Here is a 26,706-nt window from a genome sequence, read left to right as displayed (position 1 = left end):
CCAGTCCAGTTATTGAATGATTTTATAATTATTAAGATACCATGGATTTTATTTAGCCTTGGTGAATAGAAAACTGTGTGCTAAAATAGAGGACAGTTTGTACCAATTACATTACTGTCATTTTTCACATCATAGCTACAACTTTCTGTATAAACTATACCTGGTGATACAGATTTGGATGAAATATTGCCTTTCATAGTTCTTTCCCCTTATTGGGTGAGGAACATATACTTAAATAAGAGATGAGGCTTAGCAAGAGCAAATAATACTTTAAATTTACATTGCTTGGATTAGAGAATCCCACAGTTAATAATATTACCTGTGCTTGAGTCCCATGTCTACCTAGCCTCCCCACATCTTCTTCAGTGATGATTGCATTAAAGTCATTTGCTTATTTAATCCAGAGGTTGGCAGATTTCTGGTTCATCACCTGTTTTTGTTCAGCACATGAGCCAAGAATGGTTTTTGCATTTTTAAGTGGTGGGAGGAAAAATCAAAAGAGGGACATTTTATAATGTGAAAATTCTGTGAAATTCAAATTTTGGTGGCCATAAGTATAGCTCATTTGTTTACATATTGTCAGTGGCTGCTTTTACATGACAACAGCCGAACTGAGTAGTTGTAACAGAGACTGTATGGTCCTGAAGCCTAAAATATTTACTGTCTGGTCATTTACCGAAAGGTTTGCCAACAACTGATATACACATTTTTGGGCAGAATGTGACAAATTAGAGTCAGATGATGGGAATGCCAATCAGAGTTTTTCTGAAACCTGTCTTCAACTGGAAACACTACAGTGGCTTCTTTTTGTGAGATTTATCATGCCAGTCAATGAAAACTTTCCTTATATCAATAACTGGGAGGTTTGTATATATTAGAATTAGCTTTGGAGTCTCTTATCCTTACATAACCTAGTATGTTGAAATTGATGAATTATTTGCCGGGAAGGAATATATAGTATCCTCAAAGATGTTATTCTCATGTTAGCTGGACTCGCGCCTTTTTGTCTTTCAGCCCAAGAAACAGCAGGAAAGACAACCTGACATAGGGAACTGGGGACTGCTATACAGAGAGAGAACTACAAAGCATCCTCAGTGCAGTAGGAACCCTAATCCAAAGTCCCTATACTTTTATCACAGTGAGTAGCATTCGTCTCAACTGTTCTATATTGAGTCATACTTTCTGATCTATTTGCTTTATGAACTTTCCTAGATATTTTGTAATCTCTGCAAAGGTTCTTGACCTCCAGAACATATGTATGTTGCCCACATGATAGGTATCATCGTAGGTTAAGATTAGGTAACTGAAAGTGAAGGTAGCCTTGAATTGGAGAGTATAAGCTCTATCTAAGAGCTCTATCTAAGGGTCCTAGCTGATTGGTTTTAATTTTGGGAACATCAGTCCACTGTTGTCAGGTCTTGCTGTTTTTCAAGAGAAGCTGGAAACCTGGGATTTTTATTTGACATTCCCGAATTTCTGAATGCTAACAATTAATTTTTAAAAGTTAATATGTGCTGGCTTACCAGACATGCCTGTGGGTCAGATTTAACTTGTTTGCCAGTTAACAACTTCTGTATTTAAGTCATCATTATAAATTATATATCCTCCCTATTTATTTCAGGAGCAGGGAGAGGAACAATGAAATGAAAAATTATATATGCCTTTTGTAACTGGCTTGGGTTACTGATCATTCTTGCTGAATGACTGTTTCAGTATATAAATTATGAGTACTGTGATTGAAACATTTTTCATCAATCTGTTGTCGCCCCTTTTCAATGGAAAATAACCATTTTTTGCCTGACGTGAATACTTCTAACAATAATGAAATGTGTTTATTCAACAAAATATTTTGTAATATTCATATTAGGCATAAAGGGGATTTGAAGAAGAAAGTGTTTAACTGGGAAATGATTTGTATACCTGTAAAGCACTTGAGTAATGGTAAGCTTAAGTGCCCCAAAAGGGTGGTGTACAGACAGCTTCTGTAGGAATACAGAGCAGAGGAGGATCGAGGTGGACAGAAATGAACCCAGAAGAAGTAGAATTTAAGCTGATTCCTTAATAAGATTGTTATAGGCAGAGTGAAGAAGCGGACAACATTTACGAAGGAAAGAGCAGTATGAGCTGGAAGTTTGTTTCCAGCAACGAGGATGATTTGTTTCAAACAGATAGGCGCAAAAGGACCCTCTGCTTTTAGGCAGAGCAGAGTTAGAGCAGTTACTGAGTTTCTGCTAGGTGCCAGGCACTATATGGAAGCTTTCTATATACACTGTCTTAAATAAATATGAGCACACTTTTAAAAATAATTAATTAATTTAGTTTTGGCTGTATTGGGCCTTTGTTGCTGTGTACAACTTTCTCTAGTTGCAGCTAGTGGGGGCTACTCTTTGTTGTGGTGCACCGGCTTCTCATTGCGGTGGCTTCTCTTGTTGCAGAGCGCGGGCTCTAGGCGCCCAGGCTTCAGTAGTTGTGGCTCGTGGGCTCTAGAGCACAGCCTCAGTAGTTGTGGCACGTGTGTTTAGTTGCTCCGGGGCATGTGGGATCCTCCAAGACCAGGGTTCGAACTTGTGTCCCGTGCACTGGTAGGCGGATTCTTAACCACTGTGCTGCCAGGGAAGTTCTGAGCACACCTTTTTTTTTTTACATCTTTATTGGAGTATAATTGCTTTACAATGGTGTGTTAGTTTCTGCTGTATAACAAAGTGAATTAACTATACGTATACATATATCCCCATATCCTCTCCCTCTTGCGTCTCCTTCCCACCCTCCCTATCCCACCCCTCTAGGTGGTCACAAAGCACAGAGCTGGTTTCCCTCCCTCTGCTATGCTGTTGCTTCCCACTAGCTATCTGTTTTACAATTGGTAGTGTATATATGTCAATGCCGCTCTCTCACTTCGTCCCAGCTTACCCTTCCCCCTTCCCGTGTCCTCAAGTCCATTTTCTACGTCTGCATCTTTATTCCTGTCCTGCCCCTAGGTTCTTCAGAACTTTTTTTTTTTTCTTTTTTGGATTCCATACATATGTGTTAGCATATGGTATTTGTTTTTCTCTTTCTGACTTCACTCTGTATGACAGTCTCTAGGTCCATCCACCTCACTACAAATAACTCAATTTTGTTTCTTTTTATGGCTGAAAAAACATGGAACGCTTCACGAATTTGTGTATCATCCTTGTGTAGGGGCCATGCTAATCTTCTCTGTATCGTTCCAATTTTAGTATATGTGCTGCTGAAGCAAGCACCTGAGCACACTTTTAAGGAGTTGAACTTAGGGAAGTTTAGTAACACGTCCAAGCTCTTATAGGTAATTAAAATGGCAAAACTGGGATCTGACCCCCAAGCCTGTTCACTTTTCACTCAGCTTACTTTCCAGGGAAATTAGGCTGGTTAAGGTAAATTATGTAGAGCATGAATGCCAGGTCTAGTACTCCTTTCTGGGGAAATTATTTAGTAACTAGAACAGAAGTAATATGATGAGAACTGAGTGTTTTAGGAGAATTTAAATAAGTGGATTGTGAGGAGAGGCAGTAAAACAGAAGAAAAAAACTGTTAAAATAACCCAGATGTGAAGTGATAAAGTCAGAATTGGGATGCAAAGAAGAAAAGAGCATGAGATATTTCAGAATGAAAATTATTGGAACTTGGTGACTTAAAATTCTAGGGGATGAAGCAGAGGGAAATAAGTTTAATTGACATGTATTTGCAGTTATAATTGAGTCTGTGTTGCATTCATTCATTGCTGTCTTTTTGTCAGAATTTGAATAATTGGTAATGAATTTTCTTTGCAATCTTAAAATATTTGATCTTGAATTTTTATGCTAATGAGAATTTTTAGGTTAAAAGACTTAAACGAAAAACAAATTTTCTCAAGAACTTGGTTAAGCTAATTAAAGCTGCATAATATCTTAAGGTTGAATAAATGAATGAAAGTTTAAATTATCTTTAAATGAAAAGAATAAGAATTCATGAATGCTCATGAATTTATGTTTGGCAGGGACAGGATGGACTTTGAAAGTCATTCTCTTTGTTTTTTTAGATCCAAAAAAAAAAGGACATTGACCTAATTGCTTACTAGATATGTGACCTTGGGCAAGTTATTCAGTCTCTTTGAATATCAGTTTCCTCATTTAAGAATGGAGATATCAGCAATAGCAACATCATAGGGTTCTGGAAAGAATTAAATGAGATAATATAAATAAAACAATAAAGACAGTTTTTGGCCCATAGTAAGCTCTGAATAACCAAGTACTATCCGAATGGGGTAGGGAGGACAGTCAGTTGTAGGTTTGATTATGAATGTTAAGAGTCAGAAATCACATTTTCTGAATTCTCTTTAATTTGTAATTTTTTTTTTTTAATTACACCATGCTAATCCATTTTTCTCTGTATGTCTGGTAATCTCATTCTTTGCCTCCTTGGATTTGTAGTTTTCTAATCCCACAGTACATAGAGCAATTAAGGAATTGTTCTGCCTTCTCATGCTCTTTCCTCTTTTTCTTTCCTGAATGCCAAGCTAATGGGCCCTCCAAATTGTTTACCTACCAAAAAGGTACAGTAGCAAGGGGATGCAAGATTTCCAGTTTCTCCATAGCTACCCCATCTTTGCCACTACACATAAAGATAAACTAAGATACCCTTTTATGGCTTTTGGTCTTTTCCTGAATCTTCATGGAAAGGTACATTTTGTGGCCTAAAAATAACTAACACTGATTCTTTTCCTTTTTCTCTTTCTCTCTCTTTTTTCTTTTCTTTTTAAGTAAGCTGTGAAATCTTTTGTGCTTTTTATCTGGCAGGATAATAGCTTTTTATAAGAAAGCTCTTGACTTATGAAAATAATTGCTAGTTTGCTACTGTGCAGGGCAGTTTGGCTTGGGGAAATTGCTAGTGTTACATGTTTTAAATTTTAGTCTTACTATTCAGAAGCAGGGATTGTGATATAAAAAACTTGGTGGTCATATTGTACTTTTACTCTGTGAATATTTACTTGAGTTTCTATAGAAATAAGATATTTATCTTCTCTGGATGCTTGTACATTGCCAATATATACTGAAAGATTTATCAGTACCGGTGGGGAAGGTTCTTTAATTCTTATAACATCATTTTAATGTCATTTATAGGTAGCATAGAATAGTTGGTGATTTAGAACAGTGTTTCTCGAGAATTCCCTGGCAGTCCAATGGTTAGGACTCGGTGCTTTTACTGCTCGGGTTCCACCCCTGGTAAGGGAACTAAGATCCCACAAGCTACACGGCGCAGCCAAAAAAAAAGGTGTTTCTCAATCTTTTTTCCTTTATTGCCCTCCCCCCCATCCCCAGGAGCCTTTTAAAACAGTTTTTTCCTAATTGGCTTCCTACCTCCATAAAATTTTAATTCCACATATATATAATAGTTATCTATTTATGTATTATATGTATAGCTGTGTTTTATACATAAATAGTAAAGGTTTTTTTTTTTTTTGTACTCCCATTCCCCGGAGAATCAGTGTTTGCCTTCTTGAGGGGATTCTGCCTGCATTGATGGTTTACAGCAGTGGATTCTCAAAATTTTTGGTTTCAGAACCTTTGTATTCTCTAAAATTATTGAGCACGTTGAAGAGCTTTTGTTTATGTTTGTCATATCTAGCGAAAATTTTTATCATGCTACAAATTAAAGTGAGAAAAATCACAAAATATTTATTAATTTATTTAAAAATATTTTATGAAAAATAACCATTTCTCCCTCCCCCCTGCCCAAATGGTTTGGTGAGAAATGTGGCATTGTTACACATTTTTGTAAATCTCCTTAAGGTCTGGCTTAATAGCAAACAGCAGGATTCTCATAGTTGCCTCTGCATTCATTCTGTTACAATGTTAAAAAGAAAAGCTGGTGTCATACAGATATGTAGTTGGAAAAGGAAGGAGTATTTTAATAACCTTTTCAGATAATAGAGGTTTCTCTTCTTCGATATTACACCAAAATGTAACAATTTGTAGTTTCTTAAAGGGATAGTTGCAATGTAGGATCTCATACTATATGAAAACATTTTGTCTGTTACTCTAAAATCCAGTGTTCTTTCACTTTGAATAAATCTTTTGTTCATGAATAATTTTGTACTGTCATACATTGGTCACTTAGGAAATATTGGCTTACTGACTTATGCAGACCTTCCAAATGTCAATAGTAGTACCAGCTACTCACATATCATTAATATAACCACTGACCTCATCAAAGACTCTCTAAAAATTGGAGAAACTTGTCAAGCTTTTTTTCATTTGAATGTTGTCCTCGGCAATAAATAGCATTAGTTATTTTTCTTGAAGTGACAGGCTTATTACTTCATTTTTGAGAAAATATGTGCCACATACTCAAGTCTGAATAACCAGAGTTTGTCAGTCGTTCTTTGAAATAAAAAACTTGTGCTGTGAAAAAGGTGACTCGGTTAGGTTGTAACTCAGACAATTGCACAAGTGCTTTTTCTTCAGTCATCATACTTTCTATATGCAGCAGGAATGCTTTATGTGTACTTCCCAGTTTGTCACAAAAAATATTAGCAAGACGTGTGTGTTCAGGCTCAACATTTAATAAAATTAATAATTTTATTGTCACAGTGTGGTGATGAAGAATAGAAGGTAGTATACTTCACTGCCATTGTTATGGCTTGGCTCCTTGATGAAGCTCCAGGTTTTTACCCACCATTGCTTTTGTACCGCAAATGCACATGTCAACATGGTGGAAAAGGCAAACTAGTTAGCATTAGTATGAAAACAGTTTTGACCTCCCCAGGGGTCCAAGGAGCAAACATTGAGAACCACTGATTTAGAGCTTGGACTTCTACCGAATCTCAGCTCCATCACTTATTAGCTACATCCATGACTTTGTGCAATTACCCTGATTCCAAACCAGACAACCACACTATTCCTCATGAATATAGGCCCCCAAAATCAACAAAATGTTGGACATTTGCTTTTCTATCCTAACATTGTTAATGGATTTTTTTAGTTTGATACACTGTATATGTATTTACAGAACTACAGGAAAGGGAGGGTTTTTAAAAGTAGCATAATATATAAAGCAGAGCAGCCAAGATTAGATTCTGAAATGACTTGCCATCATGAAGTAAAAAAGATGTTTGTCAAAATCCCAAATTACATTCCTAGGCCTAAAGATCTAAAGATTCTAAACAGTTTTAGGTTTTTCTTTTTAAAGGCAAATGCTAAACCTGCTTTGTTTTGTAGAGTCAAATGCATTATTGCTCTTGGTTCTGAAATTTGCATTAAATACCCTCCCCCCATTCTACAACTGTCTTTTCAAATAATTTAGGTGAAGAAAAAAAATCTGTTAATGGTAAACAGTGAATATTTATCAATTCAGGGAAACTTCAGTGGCAGAACATGTCCCTTTGCTTAGTCTTGTCCTGTATGACCTTTGAACATACACTCATCTGTAAATACACATACACGCATTTTGGAGGAACCTTCATTTCATTTGGGAGGCTTTTGTTTTGTTTTTTAATAAAGTGAGATAGAACCTCTTATTACCTTCTCATGTTATTTATGCCAAAGAACCACTTGCTGTATGGGAGAAATGGCACATGGGGTTCTTCCATCTGCTGTAATTGATTATTGCCTGTGTGGTTCCCAAACAGTTCCTCTGCCTGTTAGTTTTTAAATTTTAAATACTCTAAAAATAAACAAATATTTTGTTCCCAATTACATAAGTAGTATCTTCATTTAAGAGGATTTTAAAAGTACAGAGAAGGTACAAATCAGAAAAAAAAAAAAATCACAGTTAGCTCTGCCATCCTTGGGTATATTCTTTCTTATCCTTATTGATGGTTAATAGATGCATTTTTTGGTCCTAATTGGCAACATATTGTATATACATTTCATATTGTGCTTTTTCATTCATTATCAGCAATTTCCTCCTTCAAAAAGAATTCTAAAATATTTTTAATGACTGCTTAACTTTTGAAAAAAATCCCTTCTCCTAATATTAGATATTTAAGTTATTTTAAGTTTCTCAGCATTATGAATATACTGTAAAACACATCCCTTGTGTGTGTGTGTATGTATATATATATATATATATATATATATATACATATGTATATATAATTTTCTCCTGATTATACCCTAGTTATTCTATTGAACAAGAATGATTGGTTCAAAAGGGCAATCTTTTTACAAGGCTCTTAAGGTGAGTTGCTACATAACTTTCCAAAAAGATTGACACAACTTCTCATTTTTCCAGTGTTCTGCCAATTTCTCCACATCTTCACCAGCATTGATATTCTGTTCAGTGCTTTTTAAACAGAAAACATTATGCAAGTTAAAACATGAACTTTTAGCAAAAGTTTAAACGCTTAAAAGTTAATAATACAACACATAGCAAACTGTATTTCTCATTAATAGGAGTCCAAGCTGAACCTAGACTGAAAGGATTTTCCTTAACATTCTGATGGTGTGGAGTCTTTAGTACAGATTCCCTTCTCTAGTTCATAACATTTTTTGAACCAGTACAGACCGACTTGTACACAGTGGGTCAGAGATAAAAGTTCAGTTTGTATCCTTTTGATCTTTATTTTTTTCTGTCTCTACCTCAGCCTATGTGTTGAGGCAGCTGCCCAGAGTGGTTTAGGGCAGAGTATAAGTGCATTTTCCTTTATTATATAAAGCAAATTTGGATAATATATGATTGTAGTGTGTGTCTGAGTTCTTTGCTAATTCTGTGTAAATTTCAGGTGTGCAACAGAGGAACATGGCTCAAGAAACTAATCACAGCCAAGTGCCTATGCTTTGTTCCACTGGCTGCGGATTTTATGGAAACCCTCGTACAAATGGCATGTGTTCAGTATGTTATAAAGAACATCTTCAAAGACAGAATAGTAGTAATGGTAGAATAAGCCCACCTGGTAAGTAATTCTTACCTGGTAAGTAAAACACAGCACTATTCATAATTGAGATACACCTGAATAGCACAGGGTACCCAGTACCTTTTTCTGCTTTCACATTTTACTTCTTTTACTACACTTACATCAGGAAAATGTCTCATTACATAATGTGATTATCAGTGGTAGGGAAACAGGAATAGGAGTATCTTTACCCATTGAAAAGAACTACTTCTTACTTGCTGTGTTAGAGAATTCTATTATCTTATTAAAATAGAGGCACACTTCATTCAAGTATATATAGCTGTGTTGGAAAAGGTGTAAGGGAGTGAGGGCTGTACGAGGACCTTGCTTCTTTTATCTAGGATGACTTTTGAAGCCAAGACAGTTGTAGAAGGAAAGAGTGAGTTATATATAGCCACAGCTGACTGTAGAAAAAGCCTTTCTCCATTAGGAAGGAGAGGTGTAACAGTTTGACTCAGAGAAAGGGATGTTCATCCCCAGTTCATTTGAGTTCTTTATGCATTTTTATGTCAAAGGATTTTCCTGGAAATGAAGTGGCTTTTGTTTCAGTAGTTGTGTAAGAAGGATCATGAGGATTTTGAGTATAAGCTTTGCAAAAGTAAGGTGTTAATGGTACTCATCTAGGATAGTTCTCATGTAGCTTAATGCCTAAATGTATAGGTTTTCGTGGTGAATGAAAGTGCAGGCTGTTACTTAGTTCATTTAAAATTGTGTGTGGTCTTTCTCATCATTGCTTCGTGTTGAAGCTAGAAGGTAGAATCATTTAATCAAAACTTCTTTACTTAAGGCTAAGATCAAATGAATATAAATTATTGTTTTTTAAGTCATCATCTACATTTCTGCCTTATAAAGAACAGGTAAAATAATATAACCTGAGCACAGATTTTAATTTTGAACTTATGTTTGCCTTACTGCAAAATTCTTTTTTATTTGAAATATTTGTGCGCTAGTACTTGGAAGACATTTGTGAATTAAAGGGTTTGGGTAATAATAAGTCCTAAGAAATCGTAGTTTAATTTTGGATATATACATTTTGTATATGGTTTCCTTGGTTAAAATCAGCATTCTTTTCATAGGCAAACTATTGAAAAAATTTTAACTAAAGTAATGAACTGGCTTATTATATAGTAAAACAAAATCCATATACTATATTTCGTGGAAAACTGATCGTGATTTTTGTAGATGAGGTGTTGGCCTGCCCAGGGTACAGTCACTAACCTGAGATGTCCTGTTACAGCACCTTCTGTCAGTAGTCTGTCTGAGTCTTTACCAGTTCAGTGCACAGATGGCAGTGTCCCAGAAACTCAGTCGGCGTTAGACTCTACATCTTCATCTGTGCAGCCAAGGTAAGATGTAGCCTCTGAAGTGTGATTGGAAAGCTATTGAAAAGTAAAGCATATATTCCATATGATCAGTTCTGTTAAGAAGGAAAACTATGTAGTCAGTTTAGGATTAACTGGCATAAAATTATTATTATTAGTGACTAGTCAGAAAAATCTTTTTATTGGTTTTAAATTGGGGTGGGAGTAGGGAGTTGTCTTTTTAAGTCTCAGATTTCCTTTCAGACAGGTTTTTCTTTATTTCTCTTCATAATATATCCTGACCAACCCTTGAAGTCCTTCTGAAGCATGTTCAGTTCTTCTAGTCATAGGCTTATTATGCAAGTACTAGTGCTTTGTATCAAAAAGTACAGTCTTGTCACAGGTTCCCTTCGTTTAATATCATGATGTGGTACTGATACCTATTTGTACTGTAGTGTATTTTTTCTTTTTAACTTCGAAGTCACATCATTTAGAAGCCTGAAAACACAGAAATGTTTGTTTTATTCTTACTCTACTGTTAGGAAACATATTAAGTTTCTACTCTGAAGTTCCTTTTTCCAGTTTATGATGGGAGATGTTCATTTCTGCTATGCAAGTGTATCATATAGAACTTAGTATTAGGGTTCCTGAATTATGTCTTTATCATACTAGTTTTCATTTAGTGAATTCATACACAGTGGACATACACTGTTGCTTTATTTTCAAAGCAATAAACTTCTGGTCCAAATTGGTCTCAAGTTTCAAAGCTCTGTAGTTATGTTTAAGTTATAAAAAAAAAGTATCTCTGATTAATTCTTGTCTTAATGATCTACTTACATATGTGAACTCTTACTTATTAATCACTTTAGTTACTCTTCATGCATAGAGATCATCTTTTAAAATCTAAATATTTTTGTTTTTCTAGCCCTGTATCAAATCAGTCACTTTTATCAGAATCTGTAGCATCTTCCCAAGTGGACAGTACATCTGTGGATAAAGCAATACCTGAAACAGAAGACCTGCAAGGTTTGCACATGAACTAGCATATATTTTGTCATTTATTTAACATTTGAATATTACAAGCCAGGCACTATTTTAGATGCGTATGTTTTTTAAATTACCTGCCTAAGATAACGTATTTTTACATTTGTTTTCTTTATGAGCAGAATAGTTTATATCCTCAAGTATTTAATTGACTGCAATGTTGGGAGCCATTTCCCACTTATATATAATTAGGTCATCAGCATAAACATAGAAAATTAAAAATCTGTTTTGTTTAAGAAATATAATTAAATGAATAAGTGGTGGTATTATACTGTTCTCTTTTACTGTTTTGCCCAATTTAACCTAAATACTATTTCCTCTCCCAGCAAGCTGGGGCTGCTGGTTTGAGAGGAATCTCTTGCTTTTGACTCAGGTTATCTAAGTGACTGATTATTTTGACTGGCAGTGGCCCCTCTTTCCCCGTGTGTGACTTCCAGCACAACAGTCGCATTCAGTTACTCTTATTTATAGCATGGTGTCTCTTGTTCTTGCTCATGCTCTTTATATCCACATTATGTGGATTAAAGTGAAGTGGATCTAGGAAGACTTGAAAATGTGTTTGAAGGCTTTCTTAGTGGGCAGAGATGGTGGAGGCGGCATTTCGGATGCTGTTAAAAATCTGTGCTTAGTTATATTCTATTACTGTGTGGAAACAATGTGTAAATTGAGAAGGATACTCTGGAAAGACAAGTCCAAAGATGAGCTGTGTGTCATTTTACCTATGGCATGATTTAAAGGGAGAAGATGGCATGCCCAGTGAAACCTTCCATTGTACATGGTGTTCACAGGGTGGTGACAGATATATCTGGCAGTCGTAGCTGAAGTTTGCTGAAGTTTAAATTCAGTTAAGCTAGTTAATTCCCCTTCCTCTGATTTCATGCCCAACAAATGATTGGCATAATTTGCCTCTTTGTAGATTTTGCTATAGAAAAATATACTGTCTGACCAACATAAGTATTCCAGTATAACATAAGTATTAGGTGAATAATTTTTATTTTTTAGTTAACTAGGAAAGTTTAAGGTTGGGCAGAGATAAGGAATATTTTAAAAACAGAAATAGAAAAATTCCCCAAATCTAGTTATCCATTAGACGTGGGAAATAAGACAGGGGTGGTATTAAAGCTTTCAGTTGTATGACAGTTGAAATGGCAATGGTGTGGTTGTTTGCGACAGGGAGGTTGAAAGAAGTAATGGTTAGACAAGATTTTAGATAGAGTAAATTGGAAGTGGTCAAATTTCAAAACTTAAAATCTCAATTGGAGGTTGTAGATAGTTAATAGGTATTTAAATGTATGATCAGTATTATGTCTGAGATTTGGAAGTCTTTGGCACAGGTTGAAAATGAGAGGCAAAATCAAGAAGAGCAAGTAGGATAATGAGTCAGCAAAGGGGAGAGGAAGAAGTCATCTAGATCCTGGTTAGTTTTAGGCCACAGATGTCAACAGAGAGTTTTCAAGAAGCAAAGGTTGCTTAGCAATTTTGAGAGAGAGCTAAGTAAGGAAGAATGAGAATAGGCTGCCTACCATGAAGGTGTTATTTATGTCTTACAATCGAACAAATTTTAGAATGTTGGTAGTGGGAAAATATATGCTGCTTAAGAATAAAATAGCAGGGATTTCCCTGGTGGTGCAGTGGTTAAGAATCTGGCTGCCAAGACAGGGGACACAGGTTCAGTCCCTGGTCCAGGAAGATCCCACATGGCGGCAGAGCAGCTAAGCCCGTGCACCACAACTACTGAGCCTGCACTCTAGAGCCCGTGAGCCACAACTGCTGAGCCCACGTACTGCAACTACAGAAGCCTGCACACCCTAGAGCCCGTGCTCCTCAAGAGAAGCCACTGCACTGAGAAGCCCACGCACCACAACAAAGAGGTAGCCCCTGCTCACCACAACTAGAGAAAGCCCACACACAGCAACGAAGACCCAACGCAGCCAAAAACAAAATAAATAAATAAATTTATTTTTTTTAAGAAAAAGAATAAAATAGCAGTTGTTTTGCAAGTTTGACAAAAAATGAAGATTGTAAGTTGGTGAACTAATGTAATACGAAGTGACATTTATGGTGTATGGAGAACAATGTAGATTTCTCCACATAGCCATAGATACATTAATGCAAATGGTGGTCTTGATGCCATATTAGGAGAAATTGTAGAGGGGTTTTAAATTGTATAGACTCCTTTTTTCACTGTAATTTCAGTGACTTTTAAGTTAAACCAGTATTAACTTTTAAGTACCTTTTAAAAACTTAGCATTCATAATTTCAGCATAGCAGGATCTTTGAACAATCAGATGTAAGTTTCATCTGAGTTTGAGAGGATTCGTTTTCAATGGGTAAAATCTCTTTAACAGCCTAGATTTTAAAAAATATCTTATACTGTTGAATTAAAATTGTCTTTTATTATAAACATGCACACGAATATGTGTATATATATATACACACTCATAACACATAATGTACTTGTGACTTCCCTGTTTGATAGGAACAAATGCAGAGAATATTTTTTCCATCTACTTAATAGATGGACGAAAAGAGAAGTCTTTGACTCAAGTCCTGTGGTCATTTGAGCTGTAACTGGAACCTAGGCACCTGACTCTAGGCCATTATTCTTTCCACTAGACAGTTGTGGTGCTTCCTGGACTAGGATGTCCTTGTGTGTGTTTCTGTTGCCATATCCAGCCCTCCCTCAGTTCCCAGGGTAGGATCAACTGGTTTGGTGACCTACCCAGGTATCTGTTTTCTTCCTTATTATTCCATTTGTATTCCTCAAGGGAAATTTTTTTAGATAGGAAGATCATCCCAGGAAGAAGAGGGTACAAGAGTAGCATCTGTGTGCCTAAGCCAGAATTTCCTAACATTGTCGTTGGAGTTTTCAGAATAGTGTCCTTGAAACAGCTTTTTTTCTCTGTAGGTATTCTGCTTATAATTAGGTAAGTTGCCACCAGGTGGTTGGTACTGCTTCCATTTTGTCCTCACGGCTCTGAATAATTTTTCTCCTGTTTAACGGAGAAGCTCTGAAGAATTTTTTTATGTTTACCTGAGAATTTACCATATTACTGCATCTTTCTCATTTAATTATGCCTTTTAACTTAATAAACAACAGTACCTCACACAGTATCAGTTAGGAATGACAGATTTCCAGTTTATGAAAGCTTAGCTTTGTATTAAAAAAATTTCTTTTCAAGTTTTTTTTTTTTGGCCGCGTTAGGTCTTTGTTGCTGCACATGCTGCACGGCTTTCTCTAGTTGCCGTAAGTGGGGGCCACTCTTGGTTGTGGTGCGCGGGCTTCTCATTGCGGTGGCTTCTCTTGTTGCGGAGCACGGGCTCTAGGTGCGCAGGCTTTAGTAGTTGCGGCATGCAGGCCCTAGAGCACACAGGCTTCGGTAGTTGTGGTGTGTGGGCTCAGTAGTTGTGGCTTGCGGGCTGTAAAGCGTGGGCTTAGTTAGTAGTTGTGGAGCATGGGCTTAGTTGCTCCTCGGCATGTGGGATCTTCCCAGACCAGGGCTCGAACCCGTGTCCCCTACATTGGCAGGCGGATTCTTAACCATTGGACCACAAGGGAAGTCCCAGCTTAGCTTTTTAAAAATGAAAACTTTTAAGTGTCTTTGTACACTCTAAACTATCATACTTCATTTCTATTAGAACAATATGCTTAACTTCAGTTAACCTCTCAGTCCCTCAGATATTGGAGCAGAGTAAAAAGAATATGGAATTTGGATTCAGAAGTTCTGTTTTCATATCTTGACACCTCCTCTTCTCTGAACCTTATTTTAATTACTTCTGAAGGAGAATAATAACCATGTCCACCTTAGAAGTTATTAGAAGTCAGTGAAATAAGATGAAATGTGTTTTGTTAATAAATACAAAGGATATTCTTATTCTGTATAATACCAGTGTTTGGGGAGGCTTAGCATAAGAGAATATTGAAGTTTTCCAGCAGTAGAATGTAATCATGACTAAGGTGGTGAGCTCTCCGTCACAGAAGTGTTTTCAGAGAGCTGACTTACTGTCAGGAACAAAGTAGAGGGGATCTCTGCACTGAGTGGCAAAGTAAATTAGAATTCTCATAGTCTTTTCAGCTCTGAGGGTTCCTTTCTTCATACCAAGTTGAATTGTCAGATCAGTGGTTCAGAACAATCAGAGAGGAATAGTCCCTTTCAACTAAAAATTAGGAATTTGTATGGATTAAAAATCAGAGGTTGATTTTTAAAGAGTGGGTGATAATAGCCAATACAATCTGGACAAAGTTGGAGAACTAACAATTCCCAATTTAAAAACTTAATACAGGCTACAATAATTAAGACTACATGGTACTAGTATGAGGATAGTCATATAGATCAATGGAATAGAATTGAGAGTCCAGAAATAGCATTCTCACATTTACAGGCAATTGATTTCCCAACAAGGTGGTGCCAAGATCATTCCATAGGGAAAAAACATATGATGCTGGGCCATTTAAACAAAGTTGGATCCCTACCTCACACGGTACACAAACATTTACACAAAATACATCAAAGACCAATATGTAAGAGCTAAAACTATAAAACATGTAAGAGAAAACAGGCATAAATCTTCATGACCTTGGATTAGGTTTCTTTAGACATGACACCTACAGCTCAGCAAAGAAAAAATAGACACATTGAACTACATCAAAATTAAAAACCTTTTCGCTTCAAAGGACTATCAAGAGTGAAAAGACAACCCAGAAAGGGAAAAAATTTGCAAATTGTATATCTGATTAGAACATATAAAGAAATATAATTCTACAATAAAGAGAACCCAAGTTTTAAAAGGGCACAGGGTTTGAATAGGCATTTCTCCAAAGAAGATATAAAAATGGCCAAAGTGTTAAGGATGTGGAGAGATTGGAACCCTCATTCATTATTGTTGGGAATGTAAAATGGTGCAGCCACTTTGGGAAACAGTTTGACAGTTAAAAAAGTTAACTCAAAGTTAAATAGAATTAACTATATGACCAAGAAATTCCATTCCTAATTCCCAAGAGATGGAAAAAATGTGTTCACACAAAAACTTATATAAGAATATTCATAGCAGCATTATTCATAATTAACAAAATATGGAAAGAACCCATATGGCTGTCAACAGATGATTGGATAAACAAGGAGTGGTATATTCATACACTGGAATAGTATTCGGCCGTAAAAAGGAATGACGTTCTGATACGTGCTGCAACGTGGATGAACTTTGAAAATATACTAAATAAAAGAAGCCAGGTACAAAAGGCCAGCGTATTGTGTGACTCCGTTTATGTGAAAGATAGGTACCATGAAGAGGGCTTTTTTGCTGGAGAAGAGTTTGTAAAAGCAAAAGCATACTGGTAGGAAAACACGAAATTTGGGAGATAGAACAACAGTTGCTAGAGTAGCCAGTTCAGACAAGTATGTGTTGGAACTAAAGTTGGAAAGATTGTCTAGAATCAGGTCATGGAAAATCTCTAAGGTATTGGGTTCTAATCCATGATAAGGGAAGAGAGCCATTTTGAAGGTTGGTTGCTTCTTTTTGTTCGTTATAAGATGACACAAAGTTGTATTTTAAGGATTCATTTAACAGTGTTTTGCCTCCAAATAGCTGCTATTAGAAACTGATCTCATTTACAGAGCTGCTCTCTTCAGGATGGTGGCCACTAGCCTCATGTGATCACTTGAAATGTGGCTAGTCCGAAGTTAGATATTTAGTGCATATTTATTTGCCAGTTACACTCTAGTTGTAACATATACAGTGCTTTTGAAGACTTAGTAGCAAAAAAGGCAAAGTGAAATATTCTGTTAATACTTTTCATATTGATTTTTTATTTAAATAATAACATAAATTAGTTTTATCTGTTTCTGCTTTTTAACATACCTGCTAGAAAATATAAAATTAAATATATGATTCTCATTATTTTTTTTTTGGACCCTGTTAGCCTGCTATGCAGGCTAATTTTTCTCTTGAGTATTAAAAAAAATTTTCATTTTGTAATGGATTTTTTTTTTTTTTTTTGCTGTGTTGGTCTTCGTTGCTGCGCGAGAGCTTCCTCTAGTTGCGGTGAGCGGGGGCTACTCTTTGTTGCAGTGCGCAGGCTTCTCATTGCGGTGGCTTCTCTTGTCACGGAGCATGGGCTCTAGGCGCACGGGCTTCAGTAGTTGTGGCACATGGGCTCAGTAGTTGTGGCTCACGGGCTCTAGAGCACAGGCTCAGTAGTTGTGGCGCAGGGGCTTAGTTGCTCCTCGGCATACGGGATCTTGCCGGACCACGGCTCGAACCCATGTCCCCTGCATTGGCAGGCGGATTCTTAACCACTGCACCACCAGGGAAGGCTTGTAATGGATTTTTGAGCTAAGAATAACATAAAGATCATTTTTTCCTCCCCCTTATTTTGCAGGTAAGAAAGTGAAGTCCAGAGAAGGGAAATGAATTTTATCCCAATGGGTCATTGTAAAAGTGTACATTTATTCACTAAATATCTGTTGAGCAACCGCTCTGTGTAAGCACTGGGTATACAGTGGTGAACAGAAATAGTCCCCACCCTCAGAGTGCTTAGTCTAATCCTTGAATGAGACTTGTCATGACAAGTTATATATATGGATATATGTTATACATATAACATATATCCATATATGTAAGGTATATATGATATATTACATAGATATTGTATCTACTGTAAGATAATGTTTGGGGATTATGTAATAATGTCATCTTATGTTCAGTTTTATTTTTCACCATGTGTCTTGACTATGCCCCCAAACAGGTAGTGCTAAATAGTTTTATGTACTCACTGTTATATTTGTGTGCTTTTTTCTTTCTTTTCTTTCTTTTCTTCCCTCCCACCCTCCCTCCCTTCCTTCCTTCCTTCCACAGGATGCAGAGCATAGGGCCTTGTTCCTCTTGAATGTGGTCCTCCATGTGGGTAGTTAAACCAGTTTTACCTGCCTGGTGCTTTTTGAAGTATCTTTAAAGTAGTGGTCAGAAGGCTTTGTCTAGTTGAGATTACCATTAAAAATTATTAGCAAGTGCTGTATAGTTTATCTCTCAGCCTTTATGCCATTGCATAGGCCTCCCAAATAGCCCTTTAGGACCACTGGATGCAACACAGGCAGCCACCTGTTCTTAATCATTAGCAAGTGGGTATTCTCTGTTTACAATTCTCAATTCAGAATATGAAAAACTGCCTAGTTCTGAGGAAACTGTCCTTATTTTGGCTTCAGGTTCAATAAGAGTATGGCCCTTTGGCCCTTAGTCTACTGTATGGCTTGCTTGCTTGCTTATTTATTTAGTATGGCCATTTTAAAAGATTGTTTCCTTTTACGTAACTTAGAGTTTGATAATTATGGTTTGCTTTGATCTTAAATCTCACATGAAAATTGGGGAAACAGGAGTAATTTCTAAGAATCTTAGACTTTTACAGAATGCTGTTATCATCTTGCCCATGAATTCATTTGGTAAATGTTTAAATTCAGGTACCAGCCGTTAACTGCAGGTAAGCTAAGGTTACCTTAGTCTGATGAGGATGTAGTGGACATTGGTCAGCCTCAAATTTGAACGCTAGTTTATAAGCTTTTAGCGTGCCACCTGATCCTTCACTTCAAAGGTTATGCAGTTAACCTCAGTTAAAGAGAAACCGTTTGCTCTGACAGATCTTTAGGGTTAATACTGTGAAATGTCTCTGTTGAGGTATGCAGTAGCATTTGTATCCATAGTAGGTAAATGGATTTTCACTATTCTCCATTTCCAGATACCAAAGTTTGTGTCTCAGTAGTTAAATTGGTTCTGTTAAATATGTAATCCGGGATAGTGGTGGTGTTACTGCCAGTAAAGCATTATTTATATTAGTATATTTGAGTATCAGACTTGCTTGGGAGAATAGGTATGCCTTATAGATTTCAAAGGTAATAAATAGAATAGATTCTTTTCTGATTGCAAGTTAACTATTTTTGAGCTCTTTACACACAGCCCAACCTTATCTGATACTGTTCTAGGAGCTGGGGATAAAACAGTAAGCGAGACATTCAGCCCCTGCCCTCATGGAGCTTACATTCTAGGGGTATTTACTTATTAAAAATAAAAGGCTTTATGTATCCACATTTTGTTTCAAAAAAAAAAATGTAGATATTGGTAGCACTGTCTCCCATCTAGCTTTAGAATGTCCAGGTGGAATAATCATGTTATAGAGCTCTTCATTCATGCATATTTATTTGTTAGTTTGTGGTGTTTTGCCTTTTGTCATATTTTGTTAATAATGTGTTGACATAAGCAGGTTAGAATCCATTATATCAAATGTTTGAGCATCTACTGTGTATAGTTCACTGTGATAGGTGCTGGAAATTCAAACAGGGAATAGGATGCTATCCCTCTTCTCAGCAGGCTTACAGTATAGTTGGGGAAATGGAGCACATAAATACAATCGGTAAATAACTCAATACTAATTCAGTTCAACAGATTATTTATTGAATGCCTGCTGTGTAGTAGGAGGCACTGGTAACAAGGTTGAAAATGACAGGTTCCTGCCCTGAAAGGTTAAGGGCAGGTTAAAGTCAAATAGGCATTTACAGGGCTTCCCTGGTGGCACAGTGGTTGAGAGTCCGCCTGCCGATGCAGGGGACATGGGTTCGTGCCCCGGTCCGGGAAGATCCCACATGCCGCGGAGCGGCTGGGCCCGTGAACCATGGCTGCTGAGCCTGCGCGTCCGGAGCCCGTGCTCCGCAACGGGAGAGGCCACAACAGTGAGAGGCCCGTGTACCGGGGGAAAAAAAAAAAAGGCATTTATAATATCATAGTGCAGAAAGTGCTACCGGGCATAATAGGGTTTCCTAGTCTAAGTTGTGGGGGAGGGAATGGAGTAAGAGCTGATAATATAAGCTTAAACAAAAAAGACACATTGGAGTTAGCCAGGTAAGGAGGAGAGGGACAAGGGGGCATAGGAAAAGCGTTCCACATAGAAAGGACAACTTTTACAAAAAACCCAGAGGTAAGAGAGAATTTAGTATGTTCAGGGAAACTGCAAATACTTCACTATGCCTGAAGCATGGATTATTGTTGAGGAATGGTGAGAGACAAGGCTAGAAAAGAAGGATGAGAAAAATCCTGAAGGACCTCTGGGCTTTATTTATCCTGGGGGTTAGTGGGGAGTCGTCAAAGAATTTTAAACATTGGAGGGCACATCATTAGATTCTCATGTAAGGCAGATGACTTGGATGCAATGTGTGAAGCATGGATGGAAGAGGGGGCTCATGTGAAGTGCCCAGAATTTGGTAGAGAGTACTTAAGGGAATTAAGGGTAATCAGAATGAAACGTTGCAAGAGAACTGAGACAGGGTTTCCTGGAGGCTTTAAAGGGCAATTGAATGGTGAAATGAGAGAAAGGAAGCCCTTTTGAATTGGTTGTACACAGCAGAGGTACCTGGCATAGTCCCATAGATTGGTTAAGCAGTAGGTTACTGAAGAAGGAGGACTGGTTGGTGATAAAATTGGAGAGGTTAAATCCTGGATCCCTGGCAAGTCACTGATTGTTTTGGAACAAGATACCATGTCTGCTAGGTCACCTGATAGATTCTAACTCTAGTAACAGCATTTGGGAGGGCCAGAGTAGTTAGTGAGAGGGAGTGGCGGGGGTCACATTAGTTAGGATTTAGGGGCAATAATTGGACCTGAATTTTGGTGCAGCTGGCCTTGGCTTCAACACTTAAATCAATTTATTATCTTAATTGTAACATTTTAATCAATTTATCTTATTCTCAGTATTTTAAAGGTTTTATATGAAACATTCTGAGAATTTTGAACATAGTATTCCACTAAATCTTGGTTTCAGGCTTTTTCCCCTTATTCTCTTTGAAATCTACATAGTTCTGAGCTCACCAGTATTTAGAAGTTTGCATGTGACCATTTTCTTACACACTCCCTTAGAATACCCAAGTAGTGTTTGTGTTTTGTATGTCTTTTATTGGTCAAATACATAATTATTAGAAATTTTAGAAAATATAGTGCTTTTAGAGTCACTTGTTAATAAGTCAGTGTATAGTCTAGATTTTCTCCATGTGTGTATACATACATGCATACTTAACATACATATATGCATTTCACCAAAAGGGGGTCATATTATATAAACTACTTTGTAACTTAATGTGAGCATCTTTCCATGCTAGTAAATAAATAAATTACTCAGTTATCCTCTGAATAAACAGATCAGTGGGGGTGGGGTGAGGGGTAACAACCACCCAAATTTCAAAATCTCATTGAATAATTAAATTTTACCACCTTCCTATTTTTATCAGCTTCAGTATCAGAAACGGCACAGCAGCCATCTGAAGAGCAAAGCAAGTCTCTTGAAAAACCAAAACAAAAAAAGAATCGCTGTTTCATGTGCAGGAAGAAAGTGGGACTTACTGGTAAGGGCCTAAATCACATGGTTTAAAATTGATTTTATTTATGATGATGCATGACTTTATTAATGGCTTCAATTAAGATTGTTTTTGTTCCCGTATGAGTTAATAATGGATATGCTTCACCGTCTGAATTTTCTTAAATAAAAGTAGCTTTAATTGCATACCTAATAGTAAAATGAATAGCTTTTCTTTTAAAAATTCATTTCAGCTGAGTTTGAGAATATTAGACAGGTACGGTCAGTGCGCCAGGTGCTGTGAAAGGGCAAAGATGTGGCTCCTGCCTTCAGAGAGCCGAAATTGTTGTGTGTGAGAGAATATTTAAGTCCTTGGTGAGCTGTGAAGTACTTTCTCTATGTAAAGCGGCTAGTCACAGGTTGTCATGAGGGTTCAGAGAGCTCATATGTAAGGTGATAGCCGCGTGCTGCCACGCAATAAGTAATCAATACATGTTGACTACTGTAACAGAGCTGTTAGCTGGGATTGTTATTAAGGGGGGGGGCTTCCCTAGCGGCGCAGTGGTTGAGAGTCCGCCTGCCGATGCAGGGGACACGGGTTCGTGCCCCGGTCCGGGAAGATCCCACATGCCGCGGAGCGGCTGGGCCCGTGAGACGTGGCCGCTGAGCCTGCGCGTCCAGAGCCTGTGCTCTGCAACGGGAGAGGCCACAACAGTGAGAGGCCCGTGTACCACGAAAAAAAAAAAGAGAGAGCGGGAGAAGAAAATGTTTGAAATATTACTTGGATATTTGGCAAAGAGAGTACATTTAAGTGCAGTCAAATAGATTTCTTTGGGAATTCAGGGATGGATGTGATTAATTTATATAAAAGAAGAGGAGTAGAGGCCCATCAAAGTCATGAAGGTAGAATGTTCCAGCTGGGTCTTGAAAGATGAGTAGGACTTAATAAGTGATGGAAATGGGAGCATTTCAGGCAAAAAAAAAAAAAATACCTTGAACAAAAGCTCACAGAAAGGATAGGGCATGTTTAGGGGACTGTAAAAGGGGATTGTAGCACAAAATATATGAAGAAGGGGGTTAGATACCACCATAGAGATAAGGCTAATGATGGGTACTGTGGTTAATTGATGGGGAACAGTTGCAGCTATAAATAGTTACCATTTATTGTTTACTATGTGCCAGACATTGTGCTGAATACTCTAAGAAATTGGCTTAAGAGGAGATAAGTTTGTTTGGTTTTTTTAATTTATTTTTGGCTGCGTTGGGTCTTTGTTGCTGTGCGTGGGCTTTCTCTAGTAATAGTGAGCCGGGGCTACTCTTCATTGCGGTACATGAGCTTCTCATTGTGGTGGTTTCTCTTTTGCAGAGCACAGGCTCTAGGTGTGCGGGTTTCAGTAGTTGTGCCACATGGGCTCAGTAGTTGTGGTGCATGGGCTTAGCTGCTCCGCAGCATGTGGGATCTTCCCGGACCAGGGCTCAAACCCGTGTCCCCTGCATTGACAGGCGGATTCTTAACCACTGTGCCACCAGGGAAGCCCGAGATAAGATTTTGAGTAAATTATGTTTTAGGAAGGTTTATCTGGCTAAGGTGTAGATAAAGAGGAAAGGAGATTTACAGTCTGATATCAGATGTTTAAGACTGGCCCATGCCTTGGCAAATGTATTTATTTAAAGAGTACAGCCGTGAACAAGTAAGGCATTTTAAAGTGTACATATTTAGCATCAAATACTTTCTTTCTAAACCTCAGAAACTTCGACTTCACAATTAGAAAGAAGGCTGCGACTTAGTAATTTCTGTCTTGTCAGTCTAGTATTATTCTTGGCTCCATTTTTCATTCATTATTATGAAGTTATAGGGGAATTCCTTGGCGGTCCAGTCGTTAAGACTCCACGCTTTCACTGTCGAGGGCCCAGGTTCCATCCCTTGTCGGGGAACTAAGATCCCACAAGCTGTGTGGTGCAGCCAAAAAAAAATAATAAAATTTTAAAAATAAAAGAAAATTATGAAGTTACAGAGTATCTTTTTGAAGTGTAAAAAAATTTGGTAAAGGAAGTTTACATCAAATGTCAGTGTTTAAAATTTTGATTCCTATCTTCCATTTACAGTAATTCCATCACAAAATCATAAAATCCTAATTTGGGGGTGCAGGACTGGTTTTATTTAAAGACTATCCACACTGCTTATTTCTCTGTTTTGGCTTCAGTTCTTGGGGCATTTCCCTAAAATCAGTAGTATTTATTGCATGTTTACTATATGTTAGGCACTTAATACTTCCTCATTTAATTCTTACTGTAACCGATTCCAAAGTTAGAGATGCAGAAGCTAAGGGTCACGTAATTTGCCTGTGTTAGTAAATAGATTCAGGCTTAGGCAACCGTAACATCTCATGCTGTAAATCACTCAGCCAGATTACAGTTCACCTCTCCATTGGAGGTTAGCCAAGGAAAGCTAATATACTATGCTGTTTGTTAACAGTTCTGTCAAAAGTTTCATTTCCTCTTCCTTAATTAAATCTTAAGATTGCCTTCTGACAGTATGCTTATTTTTTCACATTGTAGTATTTGAGGAGTGTTTCAATTTAGCAACCCTGTTTTTGATAGGAAGCAATTGTGTCATGGGTGAAAACTTGAGCTCAGAGAAGTGGTTATGACTTTGGTCTGCTGATACAAACCTGTATTTGTATTTGTAGGTAGGAAAAAGAAATGAAGCTATCAGCTATGGATTTTGAGAATGTTACTAGGTTGTGAAACTGCTTGTTTGGAATGATTCTTTAGACTGCTGCCCTAAATATATGATCTTTTTAACATTGATTATGCTAGAGAGCTTAATATTTTTAGACCTTCCATTCAACTCACGTATGTGTATTAATCCATTTTCAGGGTTTGAATGTCGGTGTGGAAATGTTTACTGTGGTGTACACCGTTACTCAGATGTACACAATTGCTCTTACAATTACAAAGCTGATGCTGCTGAGAAAATCAGAAAAGAAAATCCAGTAGTTGTTGGTGAAAAGATCCAGAAGATTTGAACTCCTGGAATACAAAATCCTTTGACCATCTGCAAACTAAAAATTGACTTGAGGTTTTTTTCTTAGTCATTGGGAATGTAGAGCAATGTATCTTGCATAGACCTTTTAATCATGCATGTCATCAGAAGAATAGATTTTTGTTTTTGTTTTGAAAATGACTCTGAACATTTATTTACATTGCAGTTTCTGTGGCTGAAAAGACTTAAGTAAACTTTACAAGTATTATCCTTTTAAGATCATTTTAATTTTAGTTGAGTGCCGAGGACTTTTATAACAAATGTGGAGAAGTGTTGGAGGGCTGTGATTTTTCCAGTATTAAACATGCATGCGTTAATCTTGCAGTTTATTTTCTCATTGTGTATGTATATATAGCTTTTCTCTGCAGCACGATTTCTCTTTTGATAAATGCCCTTTAGGGCACAACTAGTTATCAGTAACTGAATGTATCTTAATCATTATGGCTGCTTCTGTTTTTCATTAACAAAGGTTATACATATGTTAGCATATAGTTTCTTTGCACCCACTATTTATGTCTGAATCATTTGTCACAGGAGAGTGTGTGCTGAAGAGATTCTAAGTTTGTGTGTTTTTAAATTTTTTTGAGCAAGGGAAGGAAAAGCTGTATGCATTTCATTGCTGACTGCAGGTTTCTTTCAGATTATGTTCATTGGTCTGTGTGTATACAATATGAAGAATGATCTGAAGTAATTGTGCTGTATTTATGTTTATCTACCAGTCTTTGATTAAATAAAAAGGAAAACCATAATGTTCCCTTGTATTACTTTTTCTCTTATTCTTTCTGGTAGTTCATTTTGACTTGTGGTCCTTCCGTTTTCTACTTAATTTTGTGAGATGAACTCACATCTGTTTGTGAGTAATCTTAGGATGACAAACTGTGTTCTTACATTCCTGTGAGTCGAACATGTCATATTTTCTAGCTCTTGTCTGATTCTCTGTTCTGAACTCTGTCGCACTGAATTAGCATCTAGTAGAAGCTTCATTTTGGTAGGATTAGAGAAACAAACAGCATAACTCAAACACGGCAGTTGGAGAATTGTGAAGTAGAAAGACCTCCAAAAGACTATTTGTCCTGTGGTTTCAAACTTACCTGGCCGCCAACCTTTTTAAAACTTGAAATATGTAAAACAGATTAAAATAGTATTTTACAATACAAATGTCTATGTTTACATTTGTTTGCTTACTACTTGTGTACTCTATCTTAGTATGTATATTCTACCTTCATATGTCATATGTAATGATGGCTTAGCATTGAAGTCTGTAAATAAGAGAAAACCATTATGACTATCTCAATAGATCCAGTTAAAGTATTTATTAGAATTTAATACCCATTCATGATAAAAACCCTTGATAAATTAGGACTAAAAAGGAATTTCCTTAAGGTGATAGTTTTTATGTAAAACCAAATAAACAAAAGACAAGCATCTTCCAAAAAGAGGAAAATTCATTTCCCTTTAAAATCAGAAACAAAGGACTGGTTTTCCACTATCAGTGCTTATATTAAAAATTGTGTCAGAGATCCTAGCCAATTTAATAAGAAATAGAAAGTAGTAAACTCATTATTTGTACATTACATGTTTGTTTTTTTAGAAAGCCCAAATAAATCTAAAGAGAAAGTACCAGAAATACAGGGTTTTGTTAGGTGGTAGGTGTAACATTAATTTTCAGAAGGCAGTTGCATTTCTTTATAGCAGAAACAACTAGAAAACTGGAGGACATCTTTTACAATACCAAGTACCTAGGAAATTAACAATGTATGTTGAAGACCTCTTTAAGAAAAAATTCTTAAACATTAAGAGATAACTAAGACCTCAAAAAATAGACATGTTCGTGGCTAGGCAGACAATATCATGAAGATGTCATTTGTACCCAAATAGACCTATAGATTCAAAGCAATTCCTATCAAAAATCCCACCAAGTTTTCTCCTGGAACTTATTAAAGTGATTCTAAAGTAAAAGATAAAGGAGAGCAAAAGGCTAGGACATTTCAGAAAAGAAGGAGCAGGGAGGTGGGCATTTTTCCTGCTGATGTTAAGACTCACTGTGAAGCCATGTTAATTAAAATAGTGTGGTATTAGCTAAGGGCTGTACAGA

At 36.9% G+C, this 26,706-nt stretch overlaps 1 protein-coding gene and 1 non-coding gene across 6 annotated transcripts in view; one reads left to right on the top strand and one right to left on the bottom strand.

Annotated features, from left to right (window-relative positions):
• Window positions 1-25,354, top strand: part of ZFAND6 (zinc finger AN1-type containing 6) — a 75,683-nt gene extending 50,329 nt beyond the window's left edge. The window contains exons 1-6 of one of the 5 annotated variants that reach the window (XM_065871512.1): window positions 1,021-1,138; window positions 8,720-8,890; window positions 10,128-10,236; window positions 11,117-11,217; window positions 21,501-21,614; window positions 24,446-25,354. In XM_065871512.1, coding sequence (XP_065727584.1) covers window positions 8,737-8,890; window positions 10,128-10,236; window positions 11,117-11,217; window positions 21,501-21,614; window positions 24,446-24,594 — 627 coding nt within the window. In that variant the 5' untranslated portion in view covers window positions 1,021-1,138; window positions 8,720-8,736 and the 3' untranslated portion in view covers window positions 24,595-25,354. Of the gene's footprint in view, window positions 1-1,020; window positions 1,139-8,719; window positions 8,891-10,127; window positions 10,237-11,116; window positions 11,218-21,500; window positions 21,615-24,445 lie in introns of those variants that run through there. The other 4 variants (XM_065871511.1, XM_065871513.1, XM_065871514.1 and 1 more) reach the window with 4 other exon arrangements.
• Window positions 3,136-3,242, bottom strand: LOC136119754 (U6 spliceosomal RNA). The gene has a single exon (XR_010655713.1). It is a non-coding gene; the product is annotated as a U6 spliceosomal RNA (small nuclear RNA).
• Window positions 25,355-26,706: the final 1,352 nt, after the last annotated feature.

This window comes from Phocoena phocoena, chromosome 2 (assembly GCF_963924675.1).
Source record: "Phocoena phocoena chromosome 2, mPhoPho1.1, whole genome shotgun sequence".
Lineage (NCBI taxonomy): Eukaryota > Metazoa > Chordata > Mammalia > Artiodactyla > Phocoenidae > Phocoena > Phocoena phocoena.
Note: the sequence above shows the minus strand (reverse complement) of the source record. Positions and strands in the feature narration are given on the sequence as shown.